The sequence below is a fragment of the Protopterus annectens genome, chromosome 5.part0 (assembly GCF_019279795.1).
Source record: "Protopterus annectens isolate FY-2018-M chromosome 5.part0, PAN1.0, whole genome shotgun sequence".
NCBI classification, from domain to species: Eukaryota; Metazoa; Chordata; order Ceratodontiformes; family Protopteridae; genus Protopterus; species Protopterus annectens.
Window position 1 is genome coordinate 1,784,642,146 of NC_056735.1, and position 23,892 is coordinate 1,784,666,037.

The window sequence follows — 23,892 nt, forward strand, 5'->3', positions numbered from 1 at the left end:
CAATACTGATAGTTGTTTTGTACACCCCATTAGTGGAAAGTGGTTTGAATTTGAGCTTTATGCAGATTATAGCACAATAAATGTTGTGTATCTTGCTGTTTGTCAAGCATGTAACTGTCATGTCAGTAACACCAACAGATGCCTAAGGGATCGTACAAGCGGTGTGTGTGTGTATATATATATATATATATATATATATATATATATATATATATATATATATCGTACTAATAGGTGAGACAGTAGAAATGCTTTGGTGAAACATGTAATAAATGAGGGTGCTACACAATTTTAGATTCATGGCCATTGAGAAGCTGTGTAATACAGGTAGAGAGGGTGATATTAGACTTGAATATAATGTCTAGAAATTAAATGGATTTTTATATTAGCAGCCCATAAGCATAAAGGACTTAATGAATATGTCCCTTTAAGACTGGCTTTGAGATCAAAAGGTCTGAGATGTTGATTGCTTGGACAATTAATTAGATTTGCTATACTATTCTTTGTTCTCATTGCTTTGTAGATCTGATGAAGCACCTTGAGTAGGTGCAAAAGCGCTCAACTGCTTTTATACATTTTTATTCATTTATGTGTTTACTTTATCGGTTATTAAAAGTACGTTCGGCTTCTGTGCTATTTTCTGTATTGCTCATTTTACTTGAAGCCAGCAGTTTACTCCATTTTTGTCTGTTTGTCCATGGAAAAAAAAAACACAAAGGGGAAAATGAAAAGGAATCAAAGCAGCAGCAGAGAAAGGGGACACTGTCTAAGAAAAATAAGAGGAATGACCCATGCAAACACCACAGCTAATTTATAGACAAATGATTTTCTGAAGTACATCATGTGAATATTGGCAAATTTTTATTTCAGCATCTTTTCTGGGTTCTTCTGTAACACTGAAAGTTTGTTAGGTCACTTTAAAGTGGAATGACTTCTATATGCAAAATTACTTTCTGTTCTTAGTGTAGAAGTATAACTGCATAACAAACTTAACAAACCAGCAGATCTTTAAGACCACTGTCACACCATTAGCAAGAACTATTAGGATTTCTAGATAAGGCCCAGACTTTTAGACCTTTGCACCCTTCTTCCCATGGTGGGATAATGCCTTATGCCTTCCTTCCTGGAATGTCATCATATTCCCAAAGATTAAGGTACTGCCAACTTGTGCCATCTTTATTTTTTACGCTAATACCCTGGCACTACTCTTTGCAAAAGGGGAAACAGTGCAAAGGAGTTGCTTGTGGGTAATCAATTAGATCTTTTGTAGTTCATACTAAAAGTGGAAAGCTAGCAACAAGAAAGCCAAGGAATGTATTCAAAACTTCCCACAGAGCTTGTGATGAATACAAAGTGGAGACCTCTGCAAACAAGCAACAGTTCCAGAAGCATACAGTATGCATTCAAGAAAGTGTTCTGTCAGATACTTCTGGAAGAAGCAGTGCATGGCCCAAGAATTGTTCATCCAAGTCCAGAAGATAGTGAAAAACTGGGGGGAACTTATCTGGCAGCAGTTATTACATCAAATAATCAGCAAATTCAAACTGTCCCAAGCGCTTCATGTAATACACAGACAGAAGAGCTAAAAAGTCATTACTGAACATCATTTCTTTGCCCTGCTGACTACTGTACCAATAAAAGGGGGTTCTACTTTTTAAATTAAACAATTAAATTGAAAATGTTGAAATGTCTTTGTGCTATGAAAACAAATTTATAGCATTATATTTTCTACGGATGTAGAGACCAGAGATGCAGTATTAACAAGTAAAGTGATTAATCAAACATCTGTGCCCAATAACATACTTGGCTCTATTTCCAAAGAAAGATCTTTGACAAAAAAAAAAGCTGGAGTATAATCTATGCACAGTACTTTAGGAAACTGGCACCTCTAGCCTGTATCAATTATTGGAATGTAGATCACCTGATCTGAAATGCATGCTGATGAAGTTGGCTGCATGCAAGTGGTGTCTGTCTCCATTTTTACCATCCTGATATAGTCAACACAGGTCAAGACAAAAAGTAAGAGCTGTGCAAACTACTGAAAATTGTAAGAAGACAAGATAGAAAGAAAACATCACCATTAGTTTTGTACTACTTACTTCTTGAAGTCGGAAAACAACAGAGATTTTCTTCTCTGTACAAGCTGCAATAAAGTTGTCTGGTAGTAACTGTCCTGCAGCAAGAAACTGGTCATCCTTGCCCTGGTCTATCAGAATGTCCAGTTGTGGACCACTGTATTTCTTCACAAGACAGGTAGCATCATATGCCTAGAAGCAATCATTATACACCAGTGATTTGCTTTTCTTTAATAGTCAATGTAAAATCTGCACACTGATTAAAGCACAACAAGTACATTAGTAAAATTTACTTTGGCACACCATCCTTTATATCTCAAGTTTACTAGCAGGTTAGTAGATGAAGGAACCTGAACATTTTAATGTCAGACATTAACAGTGCGTGTGGTATGAAACATATGTCAATCTTAATATTCTCTGACAGACATAAGGCTTGTACTATAAAGCAAAAGGATTTGTTTTGGGAATTCAGAAATGAAAATGCAAAATGGCTATGTCAAAACCAGATTATCACAGGCTCAACAAAATAATTTAGGTGACAGCTACTGTGCCCCTGTTAAATTGTCATTTTCACAATCATTTGAGCTCTGGCCTCAGTACATGAAAAGTACTTTGTCAATGGCTTCACCTTTCTGATTCCAGTAATGAATTAATCACCACATCTGTTACACAGGCAGTACTCAGCAGTACTTCACTCAGCACCAATAGCCATTTACCTCCACACTTTATCAGCTTTTCATTTCATTAATATTTAAGAGCAACTTATTTTCAGCAGTAAGTTAACCGCCACATGCCATCAACTCTACTAGATCTAATGGCAGTCTGACTATTCTAGAAAGTCAAGACGACCCATTGCCACCTTTAATCTTCATCTCCACAGCATAGATCTCTATTCCACAGGTCATGTTTTTCCTCCTTCCCTTGCTGGAATGGGAGTCTCATTTCACCAAGCAAAGATTTCTATTCTGGCTTGCGAAAACTACACCATGCCCCAACAACTGGGGAGTGGAGCAGTAGGGACAGACCATCATGCAGCAAAAGTAAAGGCCTTACCCTGTATATTCTAGCTCTCCTTATAGGCCACTGCATGGTAAGAGGAATGGTTTAAGTGTGTGTCCCCCCCCCCCCCGGCAGTCTGTGGGGAAACAGACAACAGCAGACCCCCACCAGCATGTTGCTCAATCCTCCTGCCTCAAAGTTACGTTGGTAGACATATCCTTGCCAATCCCCTCTTTTCCATGCTATTTTGTGCTTATGCACAAGCTTCTAACTAAATGCGGGTCACCTGGGCCACAAAGAACAGTAACATTAGTACCATTTACTTAAGTCAGGCAAACAGTCCTTTTTATACAAGTTCTACTAGCAGGTTACTACTCAGAAGGAGGAACATGATACCCGACATCAGGATGTTATTAAAGTATCTCTGTAATACTGAAACTTAAGGACAGAGGGATAAGAAAATTCTGAGTACTACTATGCACAATTCTTGAACTGGCCTGCACACAGCATGGACTGGTGCATGAGAGAAAAACAGTACAGTTTTGTACCTACCATAAATGTAGATGTTCGAGTGTTCACCCTGCTGCAGTCATCACACTTGGGTTATCCTGTCGTCAGGCGGTCCCGCAGTCGGCCGGATTTCCAAAGTCTTGGTCCGACATCGGTTGCTGTCGCCTCATCCCTGACGTCAGTGTGCCAGGGGTACATATACTGCAACTGACACCATTTTCTTCAGTTTTTCTTGCTCCAGATGTCAGGTGCCCCCAAAAAGGAGATCAAAATTAGTACCAAATGGTGTTAACACTGTACAAACACAAAATCCCTTCAGCTATAAGCAAATACATCAGTAAGGTATAGCAGAGATTTAGGCAAAAGATCAGAGGGGTTGGAGGGAGGGTAACCTGGACTGCAGCAGGGTGAACACTCGAACATCTACATTTATGGTAGGTACAAAACTGTACTATGTTCATCGTGTTACCCTGCTGCAGTCATCACACTTGGGTTGAGTCCCAAAGCTAAGGCAGGGTGGAGGTATCATAGAGGGTTAGTGGAGGCAATGAGGCCCTGCAGAACTGCTGTGGCGAAGCCTGCCCTGGACTTAGAATAAAGAAGTAGGTGATAGTGTTTGGTGATGGTGTGTACTGAAATCCAAGTTGCAGCTTCTAAAATTTCCTTGGTAGGGACCCCTCTGAGAAAGGCTGTAGAGGTAGCTGTTGCCCTGGTAGAGTGGGATCTAATGGTAGTAGGAACTGGTTTCCCATGATGGGTATAACAGAACCGTATGCAATGGCCTATCCATTTAGAAATGTTTTGTTTGGATATAGCCCTCCCTTGAGAAGCTGTAGCATAGGATATAAAGAGCTGGTCTGTTTTTCTGAAAGCCTTAGTTTTGTCCAAGTAGTAACAAAGCTGCCTGTGAATGTCCAAGGAATGCAAGAGTCTCTCACCTTTGTTCTGTGGATTGGGAAAGAAGGTGGGTAGATGGATGGTTTGATTTAAAGCTACAGTGGAAACCACCTTAGGCATGAAGGAAGGATTAGTTCGTAGAGAAACTCTGTCTTGACGGAAAATGAGGAAAGGTTCCACTGCCATTAGTGCCTGTAATTCTGAGACTCTCCTAGCAGAAGTTATTGCCAGGAGCAGGGCAGTCTTCTAAGATAGGAACTAAAGGTCTGCAGAGAAAGCTGGTTCAAAGGGAGGTAACGTTAGTTTTTCCAGAACAAAGTTGAGGTCCCATGTTGGTGTAGGAGCTCTTCTAGGTGGTCTACTGTTTTTTGCCCCTCTGAGGAACTGCTTTAGAAGAGGATGTGAAAATAAAGGTGGATTCGTGTCGTAGTGAGCTGAAATAGCTGAAGCATGGATTTTAATAGAGGAGAAGGAAAGTCCTTTGTGCAACATCTCTGCTAAATACTGTAGAATGTGAGGCATATAAGGCTGAGTTGTGTCTTGGCCTTTAGCTTGGTTCCAGGCAGAAAACCTTTTCCATTTGTCCAAGTAAGCCTTTCTGGTGTTTGGCCTCCTGGCTTCCAGAATAACATCCAGAACTGCTTGTGAAAGAGGGGCTGGTTGGATGTTTAAAAAATTCGCCATGCAGCCAGGTTTAAGGTTTTTAGCTGGCTGTGTATAATCTGTTTGTTTTGCTGCGTGAGCAAATGAGGTATTTGAGGCAATATCCATGGTGGGCTGTGAGTCATATTCTTCAATAGCGGGTACCACTGCTGGCGTGGCCAGTCTGGAGCTATGAGAATCAGTCGAGGTTTCTCCTTTTTGACCTTCAAAAGAACCTGTTTGAGAAGAGGTAATGGAGGAAAGGCATATGCTGTCAGGTTTTTCCAACTGAAGGAGAGAGCGTCCACTTTCCAAGCTTGATGGTGGAATGTCCTTGTACAAAATTTTGTCAGTTGGTAGTTTTGAGGACTGGCAAACAGGTCTATATTTGGAAGGCCCCATTTTTGAGTTATCATTGTAAATATTTGTGGGTCTAGCTTCCACTCGTGGGGATCTTTGATGTTTCTGCTTAGGTCGTCTGCCAATGTGTTTTTCTGTCCTGGCAGGAATTGAGCTTGTAACTGGACTTGGTAGGCCAGAGCTGTGTTCCATAAGATTATTGCTTGCCTGCAAAGAGGGTAGGAATGTGTTCCCCCTTGTTTGTTTATGTACCACATTACTGTGGTGTTGTCCGTCTTTCTTGCAAGTTGTCCTGGATGTAGAAGATCCTTGAAGGCTGTCAGAGCTTTCTGTAGAGCTAGCATCTCTTTTTGATTTATGTGCAGTTTTCTTTGTTCTGCAGTCCATAGGCCTTGAATGCATTGCCCTGCCATGTGTGCCCCCCAGGCATAGTCTGAGGCGTCTGTTGTGATAGTTTGCCTGGTTGGGGGCAAGGTGAAAGGCTGACCCTTGTTGAGGTGACATGCCTGTGCCCACCACAGAAATTCCTGTTGAAGGCAGGGAATGAGAGATATCACTGTGTCCAAGCTGTGGATGTGTTGAGACCATACACTTTTTAGGTACCACTGTAATTTCCTCATATGCAGTTTTGCAAATGGTATTATCAGAATGCAAGATGCCATGAAGCCCAAAGCCTGCAGAATTTTTCTTGCAGTTAATTGGGTCTTTGTTGCCATTGTCTTGAAATATTGAGTCAGTTGTAGTTGCTTGTCTGGTGTAAGATAAGCCTTCTGGGCCGTTGTGCCCAAGCTGGCACCCAGGAATGTCATTTTTTGTGAGGGTACTAGTTTTGACTTCTTTTCGTTTAGTGTGTACCCCAGACAATTTAGTAGATGCTTCACAAAAGCTGGATGATGCAAGAGAATGTCTTTTCTTTCTGCTTGGATGAGGCAGTCGTCCAGGTATGGATATATTTGAATTTCTCTTTGTCTGCAGTATGCAATTACTGGTGCCAGGCATTTTGTGAAAACTCTGGGCACAGTAGATAAGCCAAAGGGCAGTGCAGAGAATTGGTAATGGGTTGAACCTGAAATGAAACGGAGGTATCTTTTGCAACTTTGTCTGATAGGGACATGCAGGTATGCCTCCTTGAGGTCCAATGTTACCAGCCATGCTTCCTTGCCCAACATGGGAAGTAGCTGCTGTAGTGTTAACATCTTGAATTTTGGGACTTGTAGGCAAGTGTTTAGAATTGAAAGATCCAGAATTGGTCTCCAAGCATTGTCCTTTCTGGGTACTAGAAAGAGCCTTGAGTAAAATCCTTGGCCTTGCTCTTGAATCGGTACCCGTTGAATGGCTTGCATGGCCATGAGAGCTGTAATTTGTTTTTGAGCCTCTGCCCTTTGATTTAGTGGCAGGTTTGGCATTCCTCTTTTCATTGGCAAGGTGTGAAAGTGGAATCTGTATCCTCGTAAAATTATGTCTAGGACCCATTTGTCCTTTGTGACCATGTGCCAGTTGTCTGCAAAAAGTGCTAGTTTTCCCCCCAAGGGGGCTAACAAAAGAGCTTTGTTTGGCCAGTTGAGGTGCAAGTCATTAAGTTTGCCTTCTGGTGGGTTGAGACCTGTCTTCTCCTCCTTTCTGGGTTGGAGTGCCCCACTGGCGAGGTTTATACTGGGCTTGTGGTTGTCCTCTGCCCCTTGGGTGCCTGTATTTACCCCTCTGAGGTCTGTCAGTGGCTGGAAAGGACCAATTTTTTGTTGGCCAGTTTCTGCTGAAGCGAGGGGGTTGTACCTATAGGAAATCTTTGACTGTCTGCATTGATTTCGCCTTATCTTCCATTTTCTTTAGCACTTCTTCTGCTTTAACTCCAAAAAGAACATCCTGCTTTAAGGATGCATCCAGTAGTTTTGCTTTGACATGATCAGGTAGACTTTGTTCCTTTAACCAGGCATGCCTACGTATAACTGTTTCAGTGACAGCTGCTCTGCAGGAGGCCTCCAAGGAATCAAACCCACATTGTAAGGTATGTTTGCCCACCTGCTTGGAGGCGTGCAACAAATCCTGTACTTTTTTCAATTCAGATTGTTGGGGAAGGGAGGTTATCTTTTGTTTTAACTGAGAGATTAGAAACTGCTGATACTTGAGCATATGAAATTGACAATTTAGTGCTCTCATAGCTAATGTGGCTGAGATGTAAACCTTTTTCCCCCACCTGTCTAGTGCCCTTGAGTCCCTCTCAGAAGGCACTGGGTTTTTAGCCATGGAAGCCTTAGCCCCCTTGGGACCCTGGGAGATGGTCTCTGGGTCAGCTACTGGGCTTTTGTAAAGAAATTTGTGGGAATCAGGTACTCTGTAGTATCTGTCAGGCTTAGCCGGAGAAGGAGGTAGAGAGTGTGGGTTGAAATTGGATTCTAAATAGACATCATCCACAATATCCAAAACAGGCGGGATGGCTAGAGGTCTGTGTTGGGGGAGTAAAAGAAACTTTCTGAGCCTTTTCTTGGAATCAGAGAAATCCTGACCTTCCCAGTGGAAATGTTTCCTCATAGTGTGTAAAGTTTCCCCAAAAGAGTAGTCTTCAGTAGGGGAAGCTGAGGGAATAGAGTCCTCAGCATCAGAATCTTCATAAGGAGAGTAGGAATAGTCTTGGTCTTCAGATGAATCCGAAGAAATCGACAGTTGCTCAGAAGAAGCAGAATCTTCCTCTTGTCTAGGCCTTTTGTCAGGAGGAGGCTGTGAACCCCTGATAAGAGAAATCAAATCTTCAGCCATTTTGAGCATCTGTTTCTTAGGCATAGGGCCTTGAACAGGAGACTGAAGTGTAGTCTTTTTAGCTTTAGAAGGAGTCTTAGACTTAGAAAACATTTTGACTGTGAGAGTCGTCGGTCTGAAAACGCCCTCATAAACCGATGGCGTTTCCGAAGCACCGACGTCCTTAGAAGGTATGTCGTCAGAAGGGCCTGAAGTAAAAGGCTGCGTCGGCCTAGTACATTCCGTCAAAATATCCGTAGCGGTCTCGGGTTCCAGGACTGCAGTAGTCAGGGGCTGCGTCGGAGCCTCACTGATAACCGGAGGACCGGAGACCGGATCAACTGAGGCCTCGGAATCGGGTTTAGGCCTTGGCTGTCGGTCCTTGTCCCTGCGTTTTTTGTGCACGCCGGTAGTCGGTAGCTCCGACGGCATGTTATAGTTAAATTTTCTACCAAAAAAGTGTTGTGCGAAATCAAATCGCCTTTTAATAGTACACTTATTAAACCTAGCACAAAAACGACAAGTGACGTCGTGATCAGGGCCTAGGCAAGGTATGCAATAAGAATGAAAATCCTTATGAGGTATTTGCTTCCCACAAGAAATACAATTGTTAACTTTTTCTGACATCGGTCTGAGGCAAGAAAAGTTTCCCCAACGGGGTACTTAGCTTTATAGAAGACTTCGGTCTGAAATTCGAATTCGACAATCTCAGGAGTCGGCTTGCGAACTGCTTCTGCTTCGGGCACCACGTGGCAAGAAAGACTGGAGAAAATGGCGTCGGTTGCAGTATATGTACCCCTGGCGCACTGACGTCAGGGATGAGGCGACAGCAACAGACGTCGGACCAAGACTTTGAAATCCGTCCGACTGCGGGACCACCTGACGACAGGATAACCCAAGTGTGATGACTGCAGCAGGGTAACACGATGAACATCTGTGTACACAAAGTGTGCCTCTAGCTGCTGACACCTATGTGCTACAGATAAAGGCTGGAGGAACTTAGATGGATGGGGATGAATAACAGGGAATGTCAAGATCAGAAAGTGTTACATGAGGGCTGTCACTCAGCCTACAGACAATTCTTCTGCAGTATTAAGGGTGCATGCCACACTCAAGTGGTCTGAAGAATCTCTGCTACTCAAGAAATGTTAAAGTGAAATACAGATGAATTTCACTTCTTTTATTTATGCCATGTTATGCACGGAGGAAATCTGCAACTTAATACACAGTGGACAAGGCCCAAAGTTTAAAATCTGGACACAAAATAACAGAGGAGGTGGTGGTTGGGGTACAATTTTGAACAAGTGATACTGGGAAAAAGTCTGGGCAAACGAGAGTAAGAATATTATTGAACTGATGCTAAGGATATAGGAAAACTACAGTTGTGTACACTTACCATAAATGTAGATGTTCGAGTGTATTCACTGTGGTTGCCATCAGTCGGCCTGATTAACAACGTCTTGGGTCCTGCATTGGTTGCTGTCCCTTCTTCCATGACGTCAGGTCGTCAGGGATATAAAACATGCAGCCGACGCCATTACATCAGTTTTTCTTGCCCCAGATGTCAGGTGCCCCCTTAATGGGAAGCAATTAAATCTATAAATATACAAGGTTATACCTCCAACAAAAAAGCAAATACACCAAAAAGCTTTTGAAGATAGTAAAGGAAACTAGAGGTATATCCAAAAAAGAAAAAGAAGGGGGCTGGAGGGAGGGTAACCAGGACTGCAACAGTGAATACACTCGAACATCTACATTTATGGTAAGTGAAAACAACTGTACTATGTTCTTCATATTTCACTGTTGCAGTCATTACATTTGGGTAAATTCCCAAAGCTATGGTTGGGAGGAAGGATTTATACAGCATTAGGAGCAGCTATAAGGCCCTGCAGGACAGCAGTGGCAAAGCCAGCTCTGGATTTAGAGAAGAGAGGTAAATGGTAATGTTTGGTGAACGTATGAACTGAGCTCCAGGTAAAGTAAGGTCGGTAAAACCCAAGCATGTATGTTGCCCGATATAAAACCGATACACATTCATAGAAAATGGGTTTGCTAAACAGCAGGAGGGTCCTTAACCAAATCCACCCACAGAGATCTGGGCCTAGTCATAAAGGCATGCAGATGCACCCCTGTTGATTCATCTACATTTATGGGTAAAACAAAATCGTACTTGTCCAAGGGACTTGCACTTTTTTGGTATACAAATGGCTTCCAGTTTAACAGCCAAAAATGGGAGGAGGTAGAAGAAAGTAAAAAAAAGAATACAGCTCGACATATAGCAAGCATAACCCTGACAAATAAACAGTTGGTCCCAAAAAAAATGAGGCAGTCACAAATGCCTTACTGCAGATGCTAGCCTAGAAACAAATACACTTGGTTGGGGTAGGTACTAAAGGAGTGGTATATAGCAGTTATCATGTAGAGTGAGGTCTGGTATCCAAACTGAAGATGCTTTCCCAAGTAGGAGTAATTTATTCTATGTAATGGGTTATCTGTACGGAATCAAACAAGGATGAGGATGAAGTCTTAACAATGGTGTGCAATTTGCTTTCCAAGCTGGCTGTAAATTGTGGTGTGAGTCTTCTGTCCTGTCTTGTTATTGTGGCTGTCAAATTGCATCCAAGAGTTCCAGCAAGTCATTTCCCCCAGGTTGTGGATTTCTGTTTCTGTAGTAGCATGGATTCGGTTTAGAGACACCCTGCATACCAATCTTGGTTTCTGCTGTAGCCCTTTCTGGTAGATTCCTTATCTTCTGTGGCAGAGGCTTTCCATTATTAAGGCCCAGTTCTTCAAACTCTCTCTATCCCTTCTGGAGATTGTGAAGGCCTGGTTTCCAGGTACTCTGTTCTGTTGTTGCATTAACTGTGTAGGTAGGTGGAATTCTTGGTTTCTTTCTGTGCAGGTAGTAAGCAGCTGTCTTGTACTGCCTGTAAGGCTGGGAGGTCTTTACATTCTGAAGATGGGAAGGAAAAGAGACTTGAGGATAGGATGGTTTAAGACAGGGGGATGGTTTCTAGTTCCCGTAGGTGAATTTGATGCATGTATGAGTAGAATGAAGGATCTGTAGTTCTGGTTGGAGAGGCACTAAGGATTGTGTGATTTTTCTACAGGCTTGGCAGGTATTCATATTGAGAAGCAGCTTTTCCTCTCAGAAGGGAGGAATGCACAATTCTTTTCCAAAGGAGTGCATAGTTCCTGGTGTAATGTTGGTTTCGTGGCTTCCAGGATAATGTTTTCCTTCCTTTGGACATTCTGAGAGGTTCCATCTCTATGGAGTAACTCAAATCTATAGGAGTTGCAGATGCTCCCTCTTTGTTCCTATCTGATTTTAAGTCTTTATGAGATAAGGAAGCAGGCATCTGGGCTTTGTTCCACGTTCTACCCCGAGACATGCTGTAACATTTTGGATTTTTACATGCAGAGATGACTCTGAGTCCACATGACATATCCTTTCCATCTCTCTTTTAGTTGCTTAGTATAGAATGTCTCAAAGGCTTTGGTGGAAATCTTTGAGTTGCTCCCTGCTCCTGGGTTAGTTTCTTGTGCAGAATTTCTAGAGCTAGAATATTGTGAGGATGCTTCTTAGGTCTTCAATGCAATGTCCCCATTTCTGTGTGAACATCTTGATTTGAGGAAGTGTGTCCATGCATGTGTCCTCATCGAGTAGTTCTGCATTTGGTGTCTGCTGTGATATCCTTGGCCAATCTACTTGATTAGAATGTTGAGTGGGTGATCTTAAATAAAGATCCTTCATGCAGCATCTTTCCATTCGCTGGAAATGTATATGCCTTTGCCTGTGTTCCAATCCTGTGTTCCAGAGAGTGAATGTTGCTGTCCAGTGGGTGGTATGGCCTCTTGCATGATTTCTGGTCTGAAATATGGATTGCTAGTTTTACATAGGTCATTTTGTTTGATGTAACTTTCTGTGTGTAATCCATGGGGTCCATAATCCTTGTACCTGCTAGTTGTGGGTCCCGGCAGGTTCCTTTCCTATTATGGCCTGTTGTTTTGGTTTGGGGGTCCAATATCCTTTTAGTTTGAATAAGGGCTTTTTGATTTGGTTGCAGGTCTGGCTCAATTATTTGCATAGGTTGTTTCTCTTATCCCATTATGTGGTATTTTCGGTGGTCTGGTTTGTGCCTGTGTCTTCACCCGCTTTCTTTTAGGTACCACTGTAGTTTTTTCGGGCAGTCTGTTGTGATGGTTTTTCTTTGGGTGCATGATGCCATGAAGCCTAGGGTTTGCAGTAGTTCTTGTCTTTGCTTGTAGTTATCTGGCATCAGTTAATGGATTATGTATGTCGTGGAGTCAGTCTTGAGAACTTCTTGTTTGGAATTATGGATGTTTTACGGTTTGCAATTCTGCTTTTAAGAACCATTTGCTTTTTTTCAGGCAGTGTCTGTAGATTTTGTTTCTAAGTTCTGTGCCTCCCTTCCCTTGCTATTTTTTTTACCACTTTTGTAAGTCTTTTTTTTTAAATTGTTGTTGTCCTGTTCTTGTTTGTTGATGCCAAGGTACTAATGTAAAGTTTTTGTCTGTGTGCTTTTGGGCCCGCTTTGTTACTGATACTGTGCCCTTGGTTTTGTTCTGGCTGTGCCCCAGTAGAATGCTATTATTATTACTGTGTCCAATAATGTCTGTAATGTTTTTGCTAGCCTGGTATTGCAAGTTGACTGGTCTTATGGGACTGTGTAGGTATGCCTCCTTGAGCCCAATTCTGTTTTGAGGTCACACAATGGGCTAATCCTGCAGAAAATCCAGGAGCTCTGCATTTTTACCTTTGGGACAATGTCCCTGGCCTGCAATGAGAGATGGTAGGGCCAGCATTTTGAATTGAATTCTCTTTTCTATGGCTCATAAGCCAGTTTGGAATAGAATCCTATGCAACTTCCTCTGTTGGTGGTACTAGTAATAGATGCTCTCATCTCTTGTCTTTGAGCGTGTTCTGTTTGTCTGGCTTCTCTGTTTTCTCTGTTTTGTTACTGGTTTGAGTCTCTTTAGAATCCTTTGTGATGTTCTGGACTGGTAGCCTGCTTCTTCTTTCTGCAGGTTAGGTCTTTTTGCATTTTCTGATCTATTGGTTGAATTTTTTGAAAAATTTAGCTTCTTTCTTCCTATTGGTGTTGCCATTTGTTCCCTTGGTGCCTGGTGTCAGAGCTGCAAAACTATGCCTGTCCTGTTGGTGTGGTTGTGCCAATTTTTAGTTGTTGAGCTGCCTCATTTTTGGCGCGTGCTGCTAGCTCCTGCAGGCTGGATGTTGTTCTTGTCTGGGGAATTGCCCTGTGATGGGGCGTGAACAGCAGTGGAGTCCTCCTTTGAAGTTTTTTTGGAAGGCTAGTTCCTATTTTCCCCTCTGAGTTTTTGAGGAGTCTGAATCTTTAACTGTTTGTGTACAGAGCCTTTGCCTTCTCTTCCATTTTTTTCCCAATTTGCTGGGCACCAGAACCCAAGACTTTGCCTTCTTCCATCTTTAACTGTTTAAGCCTATTGTTTTAACTTCTCTTTTCTCTTTTATTTGACTTACTTGCCAGCAACAGCTTTTAAACTGATCCGGCAAGACCTGTTCTAAAAAGCAAGCATCCAGTATATCACTGTGCAGCCACAAGTTTGAGTCATATTATGTTGAATGTTATTGTGGTTTTCTAAATGCTGCTTCTTATAAACATAGTCATCAGAGCCAGATTTAAAGATAAATTTTCTAAGGATAATCACCTTTTCACCATTTCATAAAACTGATTTTAACTAATCAGTCATGAGAGAGTAGCAATTAACTGAACTAGCATAACCCATCTCTAAGGAGTCGGAGAGGAACCCTGAAGACTAAGGGTAGCTTTGAGAGAAAGCAGAAGTTAGGCCCCTTTTTTACCCCCTGGGTATCTGCCTGGATTCCCTGCAGAAGGGAAGTGATGTGAGTCTGAGGTCCTGTAAACTGCTCTTAGGTGTGGGCTGGAGTCTAGGTATCAGGAGTGGGGCAGGTTGTGGTAAGTGTATGGTAACAACACCTGAGCATGAGGCTCATCAGGGGCTGAGGCAAAGTATTGGGAGCAGTGGCAAACCCAAGCCTTTCATCTTGGAATCTGGAGAAATCTTTGCGTTGCCATTGAATTATGTCCTATCTTTATCTGAGGAATGGTCCCTTTTTATTTCTGGTGGAGAGTAAAAGAGGAAAATAGATTCTTCTCTCTCGGGGCATTCATCAGTAGAAAAAGAAAATTTCCCCAAGTGAAATGACTGTGATGTCTAAATGCATCGGAATTGGAGGACATCATCTCTGGGGGCTCTTGGATGGTCTGTAATCTCTGAGCTGGAGGGCTCTGTCTCTGAGAGACACTGATTGGGGGCTCAAAGAGAGAGATGAGATTGGAGGCTCTGAGCAGCATCTGAGAGATGAACTGAGCTAATGAGAGGGGTGGAGTGAGAGCACCTCTAAGCACGGCTTTTTTAGCCCTTTTGCCAGCCTTTAGCCTGGGGCACTGATTTAATAGGATTGGCTTGGGCAGGGGTAGAGACAGCCAAAAGGGCTGTGGTCAGAGCATTCTGAGGTGGCATAGAGTGCTGGCAAGGAACCACATTAGACATTCAATCCAGGGGTCCGAGGAGCCCTCGGGTAGTAGATTACTTCAGAGGCCGCATTCTTCCGCTTGCTTTGATCGCCGAAAGCAGACAGCCGCAAAACTTTTCGCTCGAGATTTGCTTAACCTCGGTTTCGAGTCGAAAGACATGGTTTCTTTGGCGCTTTTTTTTTTTCTTAAAGGCGGAGGATCCGAAGGGAGTGTCGGGAAATCTGATTTCTAAATTGAGAAGTCAAAGGATCCGGACGACTTCTGTAGCAAACTTCGCAGAAAACGCCTTCAGCTAAACAGAACGCTACTGGCGCGGCAGCGCGGCTGTGGAAAGGTAGCCAAACAGGCTGGAAATCTTCAAACAAATAAGGTTTATCTGTAGAAAAAGTTAAACAGAGGTATTGACATCGCTATTTAAACATGAGTTTCCCAAGAGGGTACTCGGCTTTTAGAAGTCTTCAAAGTAGTATTCGGTAGTAAGATAGAAGTCTGTGAATCTCGACCGACAAGTCTTCGCACCTGGATCTTGCTTCTAAGCGCCACGCTGCAAGAAAGACTGAGGAATGGCGCCGGCTGAGCTTTATATACCAAGTAGCAGCAGACACCCGCAGAGTGCAGCGCTTACACCAGCAGGCCAGATCCAGACTTTGGACCAGGGCAGAAATCGGGCGGGCGGCCTGACGACAGGACAACCCATTTGTTATGACTGCAGATGCATCCTCGAAGGACATCAGCCTCTAGAATGTCTGTGGTAGGAACTCCTCTGAGAAAGGCTGCAGAAGTAGATGCAGCCCTGGTGGAATGAGATCTGATCCCCTTGGGGGTAGGTTTACCATGGTGCATATAGCATAAACGAATACAATGGCTTATCCATTTGGAAATAGTCTGCTTTGAAATGGCCTTTCCCTCTGCCCCTGCAGCAAATGCCACCAACAGTTCAGATTTTCTTACAGATTTTGTCCTGTAAGTAAAATCTAAGTTGTCTGTGTACATCCAATGAATGCAGAATCCACTCACCCTTGTTCTGTGGATTGGGAAAGAAAGTTGGCAGATGAATGGTCTGATTAAGAGCCACACTGGATACCACCTTAGGCATGAAAGATGGATTGGTCCTGAGAGACACCCTGGCCCGCATGAAAAATAATGAAAGGCTCCAGTGCCATAAGAGCCTGTAATTCAGAAATCCTTCTAGCTGAAGTGACTGCTACAAGGAAAGCCGTTTTCCAGGAGTGAAATTTTAGGTCTGCAGTAGCAGCTGGCTCAAAAGGAGGGAAAGTGAGTTTTTCCAAAACAAAATTGAGGTCCCATGCAGGGGTTGGCGCTCTCCTGGGAGGTCTTAAGTTCTTGGCCCCTCTGAGATACTGCTTTAGCAGAGGATGAGAGAAGAGGGGAGGATCTGTGTGGTAATGAGCTGAAATGGCAGAGGCATGGATTTTTATGGAAGAAAAGGATAGGCAGAGGCATGGATTTTTATGGAAGAAAAGGATAGACCCTTGTGAAGCACCTCAGTTAAGTATTGCAGAATCTGAGGAATATTGGGCATTGCTGTGCTTATTCCTTGTGATTGGTTCCAGGCACAGAATCTTTTCCATTTGTCAGCATAAGAGTTTCTAGTACTAGGCCTTCTAGCCTCCAAAATTACATCCATCACAGGCTTGCTGAGGGATGCCAAGGGTGAAATTAGATGATTAGCCACGCTGCAAGAGTCACAGTTTGGACCAGAGTGTGCAGAATTTGGTAGTTCTGCTGAGACAGTAGGGTAAGGTCTCTGAAACAGGTGCCACAGAGGAAAGTGTGACACATTGCGCAGGAGTGGGTACCAGTGTTGGCGAGGCCAGTCTGGAGCAATCAGAATCATTTTTGGTTTGTCCTGTCTGACTTTTAGTAGAACTTTGGAGAACAGAGGCAGATGGGGAAAAGCATAGACTGATAGGTTTTTCCAGCTGAATGATAGAGCATCCACTTTCCAAGCTTTTTTTTGTGATGAATTCTTGTGCAGAATTTGTCCAACTGCTAGTTCTGGGGTGAGGCAAAAAGATCTATGTCTGGACTCCCCCATTTGCGTGTCAACATGTTAAAAATTTGTGGATCCAGTTTCCATTTGCGTGGGTCCATAAGATTTCTGCTTAGTTCGTCTGCCAGAGTAATTAGCTTTCCTGGCAGGAATTGAGCTTGTAGTTGTATATGGTAGGTCAAGGCAGTGTTCCACAATGCCATGGCTAGTCTGCAAAGGGGGTAGGAATGTGTACCCCCCCTGCTGGTTTATGTACCACATAACTGTGGTGTTGTCTGTCTTTATCATTAATTGTCCTGGATGAAGGTAGTCCTTGAAGGCTGTCAGAGCATTCTGTACAGCTAGCATCTCTTTTTGATTGGTATGAAGGTGCATTTGATTTGGGCTCCATTTGCCCTGAATGCACTTTCCTGCCAGATGAGCCCCCCCAAGCATACTCTGATGCATCTGTAGTTAGGGTTTGGGCAGCATGGGGTGGAGTGAATGGCAGTTCCTTTTTGGTGGCAGGCCTCTGCCCACCATAGGAACTCTAGTTGCAGGTAAGGTATGATAGGAATCATTGTTTCCAGGCTGTGACAACGTTGACTCCATAAACTTTTTAAGTACCACTGAAGTTTTCTCATATGCAGTCTTGCATATGGAATTAGAAGACTGCAGGAGGCCATGAACCCCAAGGCTTGCAGAATTTGTCTTGCACATAGCAGGGCTTTTGTGGCCACCTGTTTGAATTAAGTCACCAATTGAATTTGTTTTTCTGGAGTAAGGCAAGTCATCTGGGCAGTTGTATTCAAGCTTGCACCCAGGAATGCAATTTTTTGAGAGGGTACTAGTTGTGATTTATTTTAGTTTATGGTGTACCCTAGACAAGTTAGAACCCTTTTTACAAATGCCAGATGCTTTAGAAGAATGTCCTTGTTTTCTGCCTGAATTAGACAATCGTCCAGGTATGGATATATTTGAATATTTATTTGCCTGCAAAATGCAATTACTGGAGCCAGGCACTTTGTGAAGACCCTGGGTGTAGTATATAAGCCAAAGGGCAGTGCAAAGAACTGGTAATGCAAGTAGCCTGCTTTGAAGTGGAGGTATCTTCTGCAAGATACCCTGACTTGGATATGCAGGTAAGCCTCTTTTAAGTCTAGAGTTACCAACCAGGCATCTTTGCCCAGCATAGGTAGTAACTGTTGAAGAGTCAGCATCTTGAATTTTGGAATGTCCAGAAATGTGTTTAGAGTGGATAAGTCCAGAATTGGATGCCATGATTTGTCTTTTCTGGGTACCAGGAAAAGTTTTGAATAGAAACCTTGTCCCTTTTCCACTTCTGGTACTGGTTGAATAGCCCCCATATTCATGAGGGACAGAACTTGTTTCTGGGCCTCTGCCCACTGATTTGGGGGCAGGTCTGGCCATCTGTTTGGGATTGGCAATGCGTGGAAATGAAATCTGTATCCCCTGGGATACTATATTTTCTGTTTAAGTAGTCCCATGATATGCTGTTAATATTTAAGCATATGAAATTGATAGTTTAGTGTAAACCTTCTTACCCCATCTATCCAGTGTCCTGGAATCTCTATCAGAAGGGATAGGATTTTTAGCAGAAGAGGCCTTAATGCCCTTGAGACCCTGAGAAATGGTTTCAGGATCAGCAATAGGATTTTTGAAAAGGAATTTGTGGGAGTCAGGACCCCTGTAGTATCTGTCTGGCTTAGAAGGAGCCGGAGGCTGAGAATCAGGAGCCCTACTAGATTTTGAAAAAACATCATCAACAATGTCTAGAACAGGAGGTATAGCCAAAGGCCTATGCTGAGGAAGAAGAAGAAAATCCCTAAGTCTCTTTTTAGATTCAGAGAAATCCTGACTTTCCCAGTGGAAATGTTCCCTTAAGGTATGTAAAGTTTCCCCAAAGGAAAAATCCTCAAGGGGAGAAGCAGAAGGAATAGAATCTTCTGCATCAGAGTCCTCATAAGTAGGAATAGACAAATCCTGTTCATTAGAATCAGAAGAAATAGAATTCTGTTCAGAAGATTCATAATCAATGTCTTGCCTAGGCCTCTTAAAAGGAGGGGGTGGCTACCCCTGACCAGAGTAATTAAACCTTCAGCCATTTTGATCATTTGTTTTTTAGGCATAGGGGCCTGCACATGTGGCCCAGGCATCGTTTTTTTAGATATAGATTTAGATTTTGGCCTTACTTTTGAAGATGGAGTCGGTCTAATATACAAATCTGTAGGCCTGAAAACACGCTCAGAAGCCAGTGCCTGCACAGCGGTTCCTGACCCTTCTAAGGCAGAGACATCCGTGGGTTCCATAATTTAACATCTCGCGGCATACCGGACTCCGAATGGTTCTCAGTAGAGGCCTGCAAATCAGAAGTAGCAGGTATCAGGGGCTACGAAAGTGCCTCACTGAGTACCAGCGAACTGACAACTGGCTTAGGAGAAGCATCGTCGGTTTTGGACCTCGACGGTCTGACTCTGTCTTTTTCTTTGCGTTTTTTAGATATGCCGGTAGTCGGATTGCTAACCGATGACATTTCTGGATAACTAATCTTGAGCCAAAATATTTAGAAGCAAAAATATACCAATGTTTAATCGTGTATTGATTAAATTTAGCACAAAACCGACAGCAAGGTATGTTGTGGTCAGGGCCTAAGCAAGGAATACAGTACAAATGAAAATCCTTATGAGGTATTTGCTTCCCACAAGTAATGCAATTATTAACTTTTACTGACATCGGTAAGGAGCAAGAAAAAGTTTCCCCAATGGGGTACTTAGCTTTTAGTTGAAGACTTCAGTTCTGAAACTCAAAAAACGAACATTTCAGGAGTCGGCCAACCGGCACCTGCGAACTGCTTCTGCTTCGGGCACTGCGCGGCAAGAAATACTGGGGTAATGGCGTTAGCTGCATGTTTTATATCCCTGACGACCTGATGTCATTGAAGAAGGGACAGCAACTGACACAGGACCCAAGACTTTGTTAATCAGGCCGACTGAGGGCAACCTGCCAGCAGATCACCCAAATGTAATGACTGCAACAGTGAAACACGAAGAACATCAGATAGGAGGACCGTTTATAAAAAGCTGACACTGCAGAGATTGCTTTGGTGGATTGTGGGAATATTTATTTTAAATTAGAGAGTGCAGTCATTAGAAAAGTAGCTGCAAGTGCAGTTTACATAACAGTGTGTACTATCTAGCCAAGCTATACTATCAGAGGCCTTCATTGTGCCACAAAGACAACAGACTAATTTATTTACTGACCACTACGCAACCCAGTACTTGAGAAACTAGATCATAAAAATGCTAACATGAATAATATGAAAAGGAATTCTTCATTAATCATACAATTGATCTGTAAATCTCTTTACTATTTCAGTTTAGGCACCTTATGACGCCATTCAACTAAAAAAAAAGTAGGAATAACTTTTCTTCTAATGCACTTGGAGAGTAATGAGGTCATTCACAGTACACGTGCAGGTTTTCATAACCATTCCACTTGTAAATCATAAGTATGTATGGATTTAGTACAGCTGTGTGAGAACACACCATGACTGCAGATGTTCAAGTGCAATCACTGTTGCAATACTGATTCTTGGGGGGGGGTTCCTGCCTGCAGAAACTAGACAACTAGCTCATCTTCCAGAGCTCTCGGCTCAGTGGACTTTTTCTTACTTGCTGCAATACTGACTACTGGGAAGACTTCCATAGCTTACAGACCAGAGGGTGCCAGGTCCTAGGAAGAGGCTGCGGACAAGCATACTCTGGTCCTGAAAGTACTGTACAGATTATGTTTAGAAAATGTGTGTACAGAAGACAAAGTCACTGCCTACAAGACAGACTGTGTGATACCCCTTCTCAAGGGAGGCACTGGTAGTTGAAGTGGCCCTTGTAGAACAGGGTCTAACATAGCTTTGAACTACCTTACCATAACAGGAGTAATGGTAGCTAATGCAATATTGAATTCATTTTGATGTAGTCCATTTGCTAACCAGCTTACTTTTCCTGTCCATAACAAAAAAATCATTAACTGATCAAGGAAATCTCAGTTCTTTGTGCTCATCTAGCAAATATATATTTTATTTCCTTTACTTTGGGATAATTAAAAAAAATAGAGGGAAACGAATAGCCTATGTTATCACCGCAGGCAAAGAGGAGGATTCAGTATACAAGGTGATTCCGTCCCTGTGAAAGGTTACATGATGCTCCTTACGTGAGGGCTTGTAGCTCCAAATTTCTTCTAGCAGAGGTCCATGTCACTAGCAATGCATTTTTCCAAGACAATCAAAAGCACCTCACTCAAAAAGAGCAAGATGGCCTTCTTTCTCAAAGACATAATTTAGGTCCTACAGTAGAACGATTTTTTTTTTTTTTGTCTCAAAAGCAAATTCTTAAAGAGGTGCTGCATAACTGGCATGTGGAATAGAAATAGAATAGTAGGCCCAGTATTAGACATACAGATATGGTCAAATCATGTACCTTTAGTGAGGCACAAGACAGGGTTGTTTTGTAGAGGTTTAAGAGGCAAGTGAGAACTAAAGACATTTGGGAAGAATGAGTCTTGCTCTCTGCTGAGGGGGAACTGTTTTCACTTTATGCAAGATTTCCTTGCATAAGATTTTCTCGTTTACCTCAAGATACATACAGCATATCCTCAGAAAACACATGGTTGAAAGGGAAGAGTGCTAAATCATTTACGCTGTTAGGCTTAGCTTACTCAGGTTGGGATAGGTTAGGGACCACTTGCTCTGAGTTAACAGGTACAGATGCTCGAAGAACTGGACTAGTTCAACTTTACTAGTCTCAGCAGAATTGGGAAGTAATATTCACTTGGCCAGAACAAAAATGCCAACAGATTTTTGAAATGCTCTCCTTCACCTTCTGTGACACCCTTAGAAGATGTGCAAAAATAAACTTACTCAGCATATACAGAAAGCATCTGTTTCTGGGGATCCTTTATCAGTTTCCTGCTGCATTATTTGCACATTTTGTTTTCCAGGGAGGCAAAGGTCTACTTCTGGCATACCCCACCTATGAACTGTAGCTAGAAATACATTCCTGTTTAACATTTAACATTTACTTGTTGGTGATCTGTTTCTGATCTGCACAGATGGCCTGCCAACACATCCTCTTATGATGGTACGCAAGACACCTCAAAGGCCAAATCGGACTTCCAGGCCAGGTCCCATGCTTGCACAGTATGTAAGGCAGAGTACCTTCCCTGTATGTTGAAGTACCACACTACTGTGATGCTGTCTTATTTGTGTGTGTGAAGTTCCCTCTTGCCAAATTTGTCTTACTGTGTTGACAGCTAGAATCACTGCCATCATCTCCTTTGCGGTGATCTGACAACTCTTAAAAGGCCTATGCCAAGTTTCTTGCAGCAAGTCTCCAGCATATGCTCCCCAAGCTGAATATGAAGATACTGTAATGAGGATCTGAGTGTTAGCTTGAAGAGTGCCAGCAGGTTGAGGTAAACTTAGTTTATGCCTCACGAGAGAGAGCTTTTTTTTTATTCAGGGCAATACTGCAATGGAGTTGTACAGGGGTTGGGGTATTTGGAACCAACACGGTTGATAAAATAAAAATGAAATATGCAAGTGACCAAAAACAAACTTTATAATATAAATGCTTTAATTTCAATTATGTATTTAAGAACATCCTACATTTTGTTTCTTAATCACTGCAATTCCCTCAAACACAAACTTGCCAGGGGGTCCATCAGAATGTAAGAGGTCCTGCAGAGCAAAATACTCAGGAGCTGCCTCGCTGAGGTCTGGTTCTGTTCAGAAACGGTCCTTGAGGGGGAAGGAACTTTCCTGCACTGGGCACAGTAGTCTATCTCAACACAACACTTATCTTGAGGATGAAACGTATGACTTTGTAGGTTCAAATAGAAGCCCAAGGTGTGGGAGTAATTCACAGTAAAATCTAGACCCTTCTTGTTCATCTCCAGGGATGATGCCTGCATGAGGCAATCATACAGGTATAGGTAAATGTGAATACCTTTTGTCCCGCAAAATGCAATTACAGGAACAAGACACTTAACTTTGCAACCTTTTAAAAAATAGCTTTGAAAATTCCTCTGACTACACCTGTTAGGTCATTTGAAAGACAACCACTGGCTTAAGTGAGACTTAAACTTGCAAGCTTTGGTTTCTCAGTCCAGCACTTCATTGCTGAGCTATCAGACCACAATTTAGAAATATGTTTAATCTTGATAGGCTTAAAATGGGCCTCTTGAGTTCCTTCTCTTGGAAGCGCAAAAAGTCTTGAGTAAAATTCTATACCACCTTGTTCTGGTATCCCCTCTGTGGCTCACTGGGATAAATTATCACAGCGGTGAAACGGACATGATCCTTGGGAGAGAATGCCTAAACATTCTCTTCTTTTTGAGAACTTAGTCTTTATCCCTGCTTTAATATCAGTAGAACTAACCTGTCCTGCATGTCAGCCTCCCACAGCTGTGCAAATTTGATAGTTTGCCTCCCATCATTAATTGGTGGGGAGGTGTGTGTGTGTGTGTGTGTGTGTGTGTGTGTGTGTGTGTGTGTGTGTGCAAGGTAGGTGTGTGGGGTGAGGGATTAGCTTGGAGTCATAACTGCTCCCCATTGTGGGTGTCATAGCCCACAGGGCCTCCAGGCTCCCCCTGTAGTCTACCAGCCACTTCTTGTAACAACCTTTCTTACTCCTTGGTGGCATGCCCCTCTGTTGTATAGGGGATAACAGACAGGTTTTACTGAGAAAGTTTGTATCCTTCAGTGCAAGGCAAATGAAAAGGATCCTACAACTTCCAACATAAAAGAAACAGAATCCAGATAACAAGGTATTGCTGCTCAATGCCAGGAGCCTTACATTCCACTCCTTACAGACATTCTTTACCCTGGAAGACACTGCCATATGTATCATGACAGACCTGATTCCAGACCAATGCGAGAAATGCATCAATACAGGGTTTCAATGCCTAGCACATGTTTAATGTTTAAGCCCATTGCACTAGACAAAGGCACTGAAGGTGATGATGTCTCCATATTCTTAAAAAAATTACCTCCATAATAATGACCTGGAACTCCTCCACATCCAACTTACTATCAACAAAACAC

General features: G+C 42.7%; 1 protein-coding gene across 4 annotated transcripts in view; it reads right to left on the minus strand.

The window, feature by feature from the left end:
- ESD (esterase D) overlaps positions 1–23,892 on the minus strand; it is a 678,542-nt gene that overhangs the window by 60,393 nt on the left and 594,257 nt on the right. For all 4 annotated transcript variants that reach the window (XM_044071586.1, XM_044071587.1, XM_044071588.1 and 1 more), the window contains one exon: positions 2,100–2,267. In XM_044071586.1, coding sequence (XP_043927521.1) covers positions 2,100–2,267 — 168 coding nt within the window. The remainder of the gene's footprint in view (positions 1–2,099; positions 2,268–23,892) is intronic.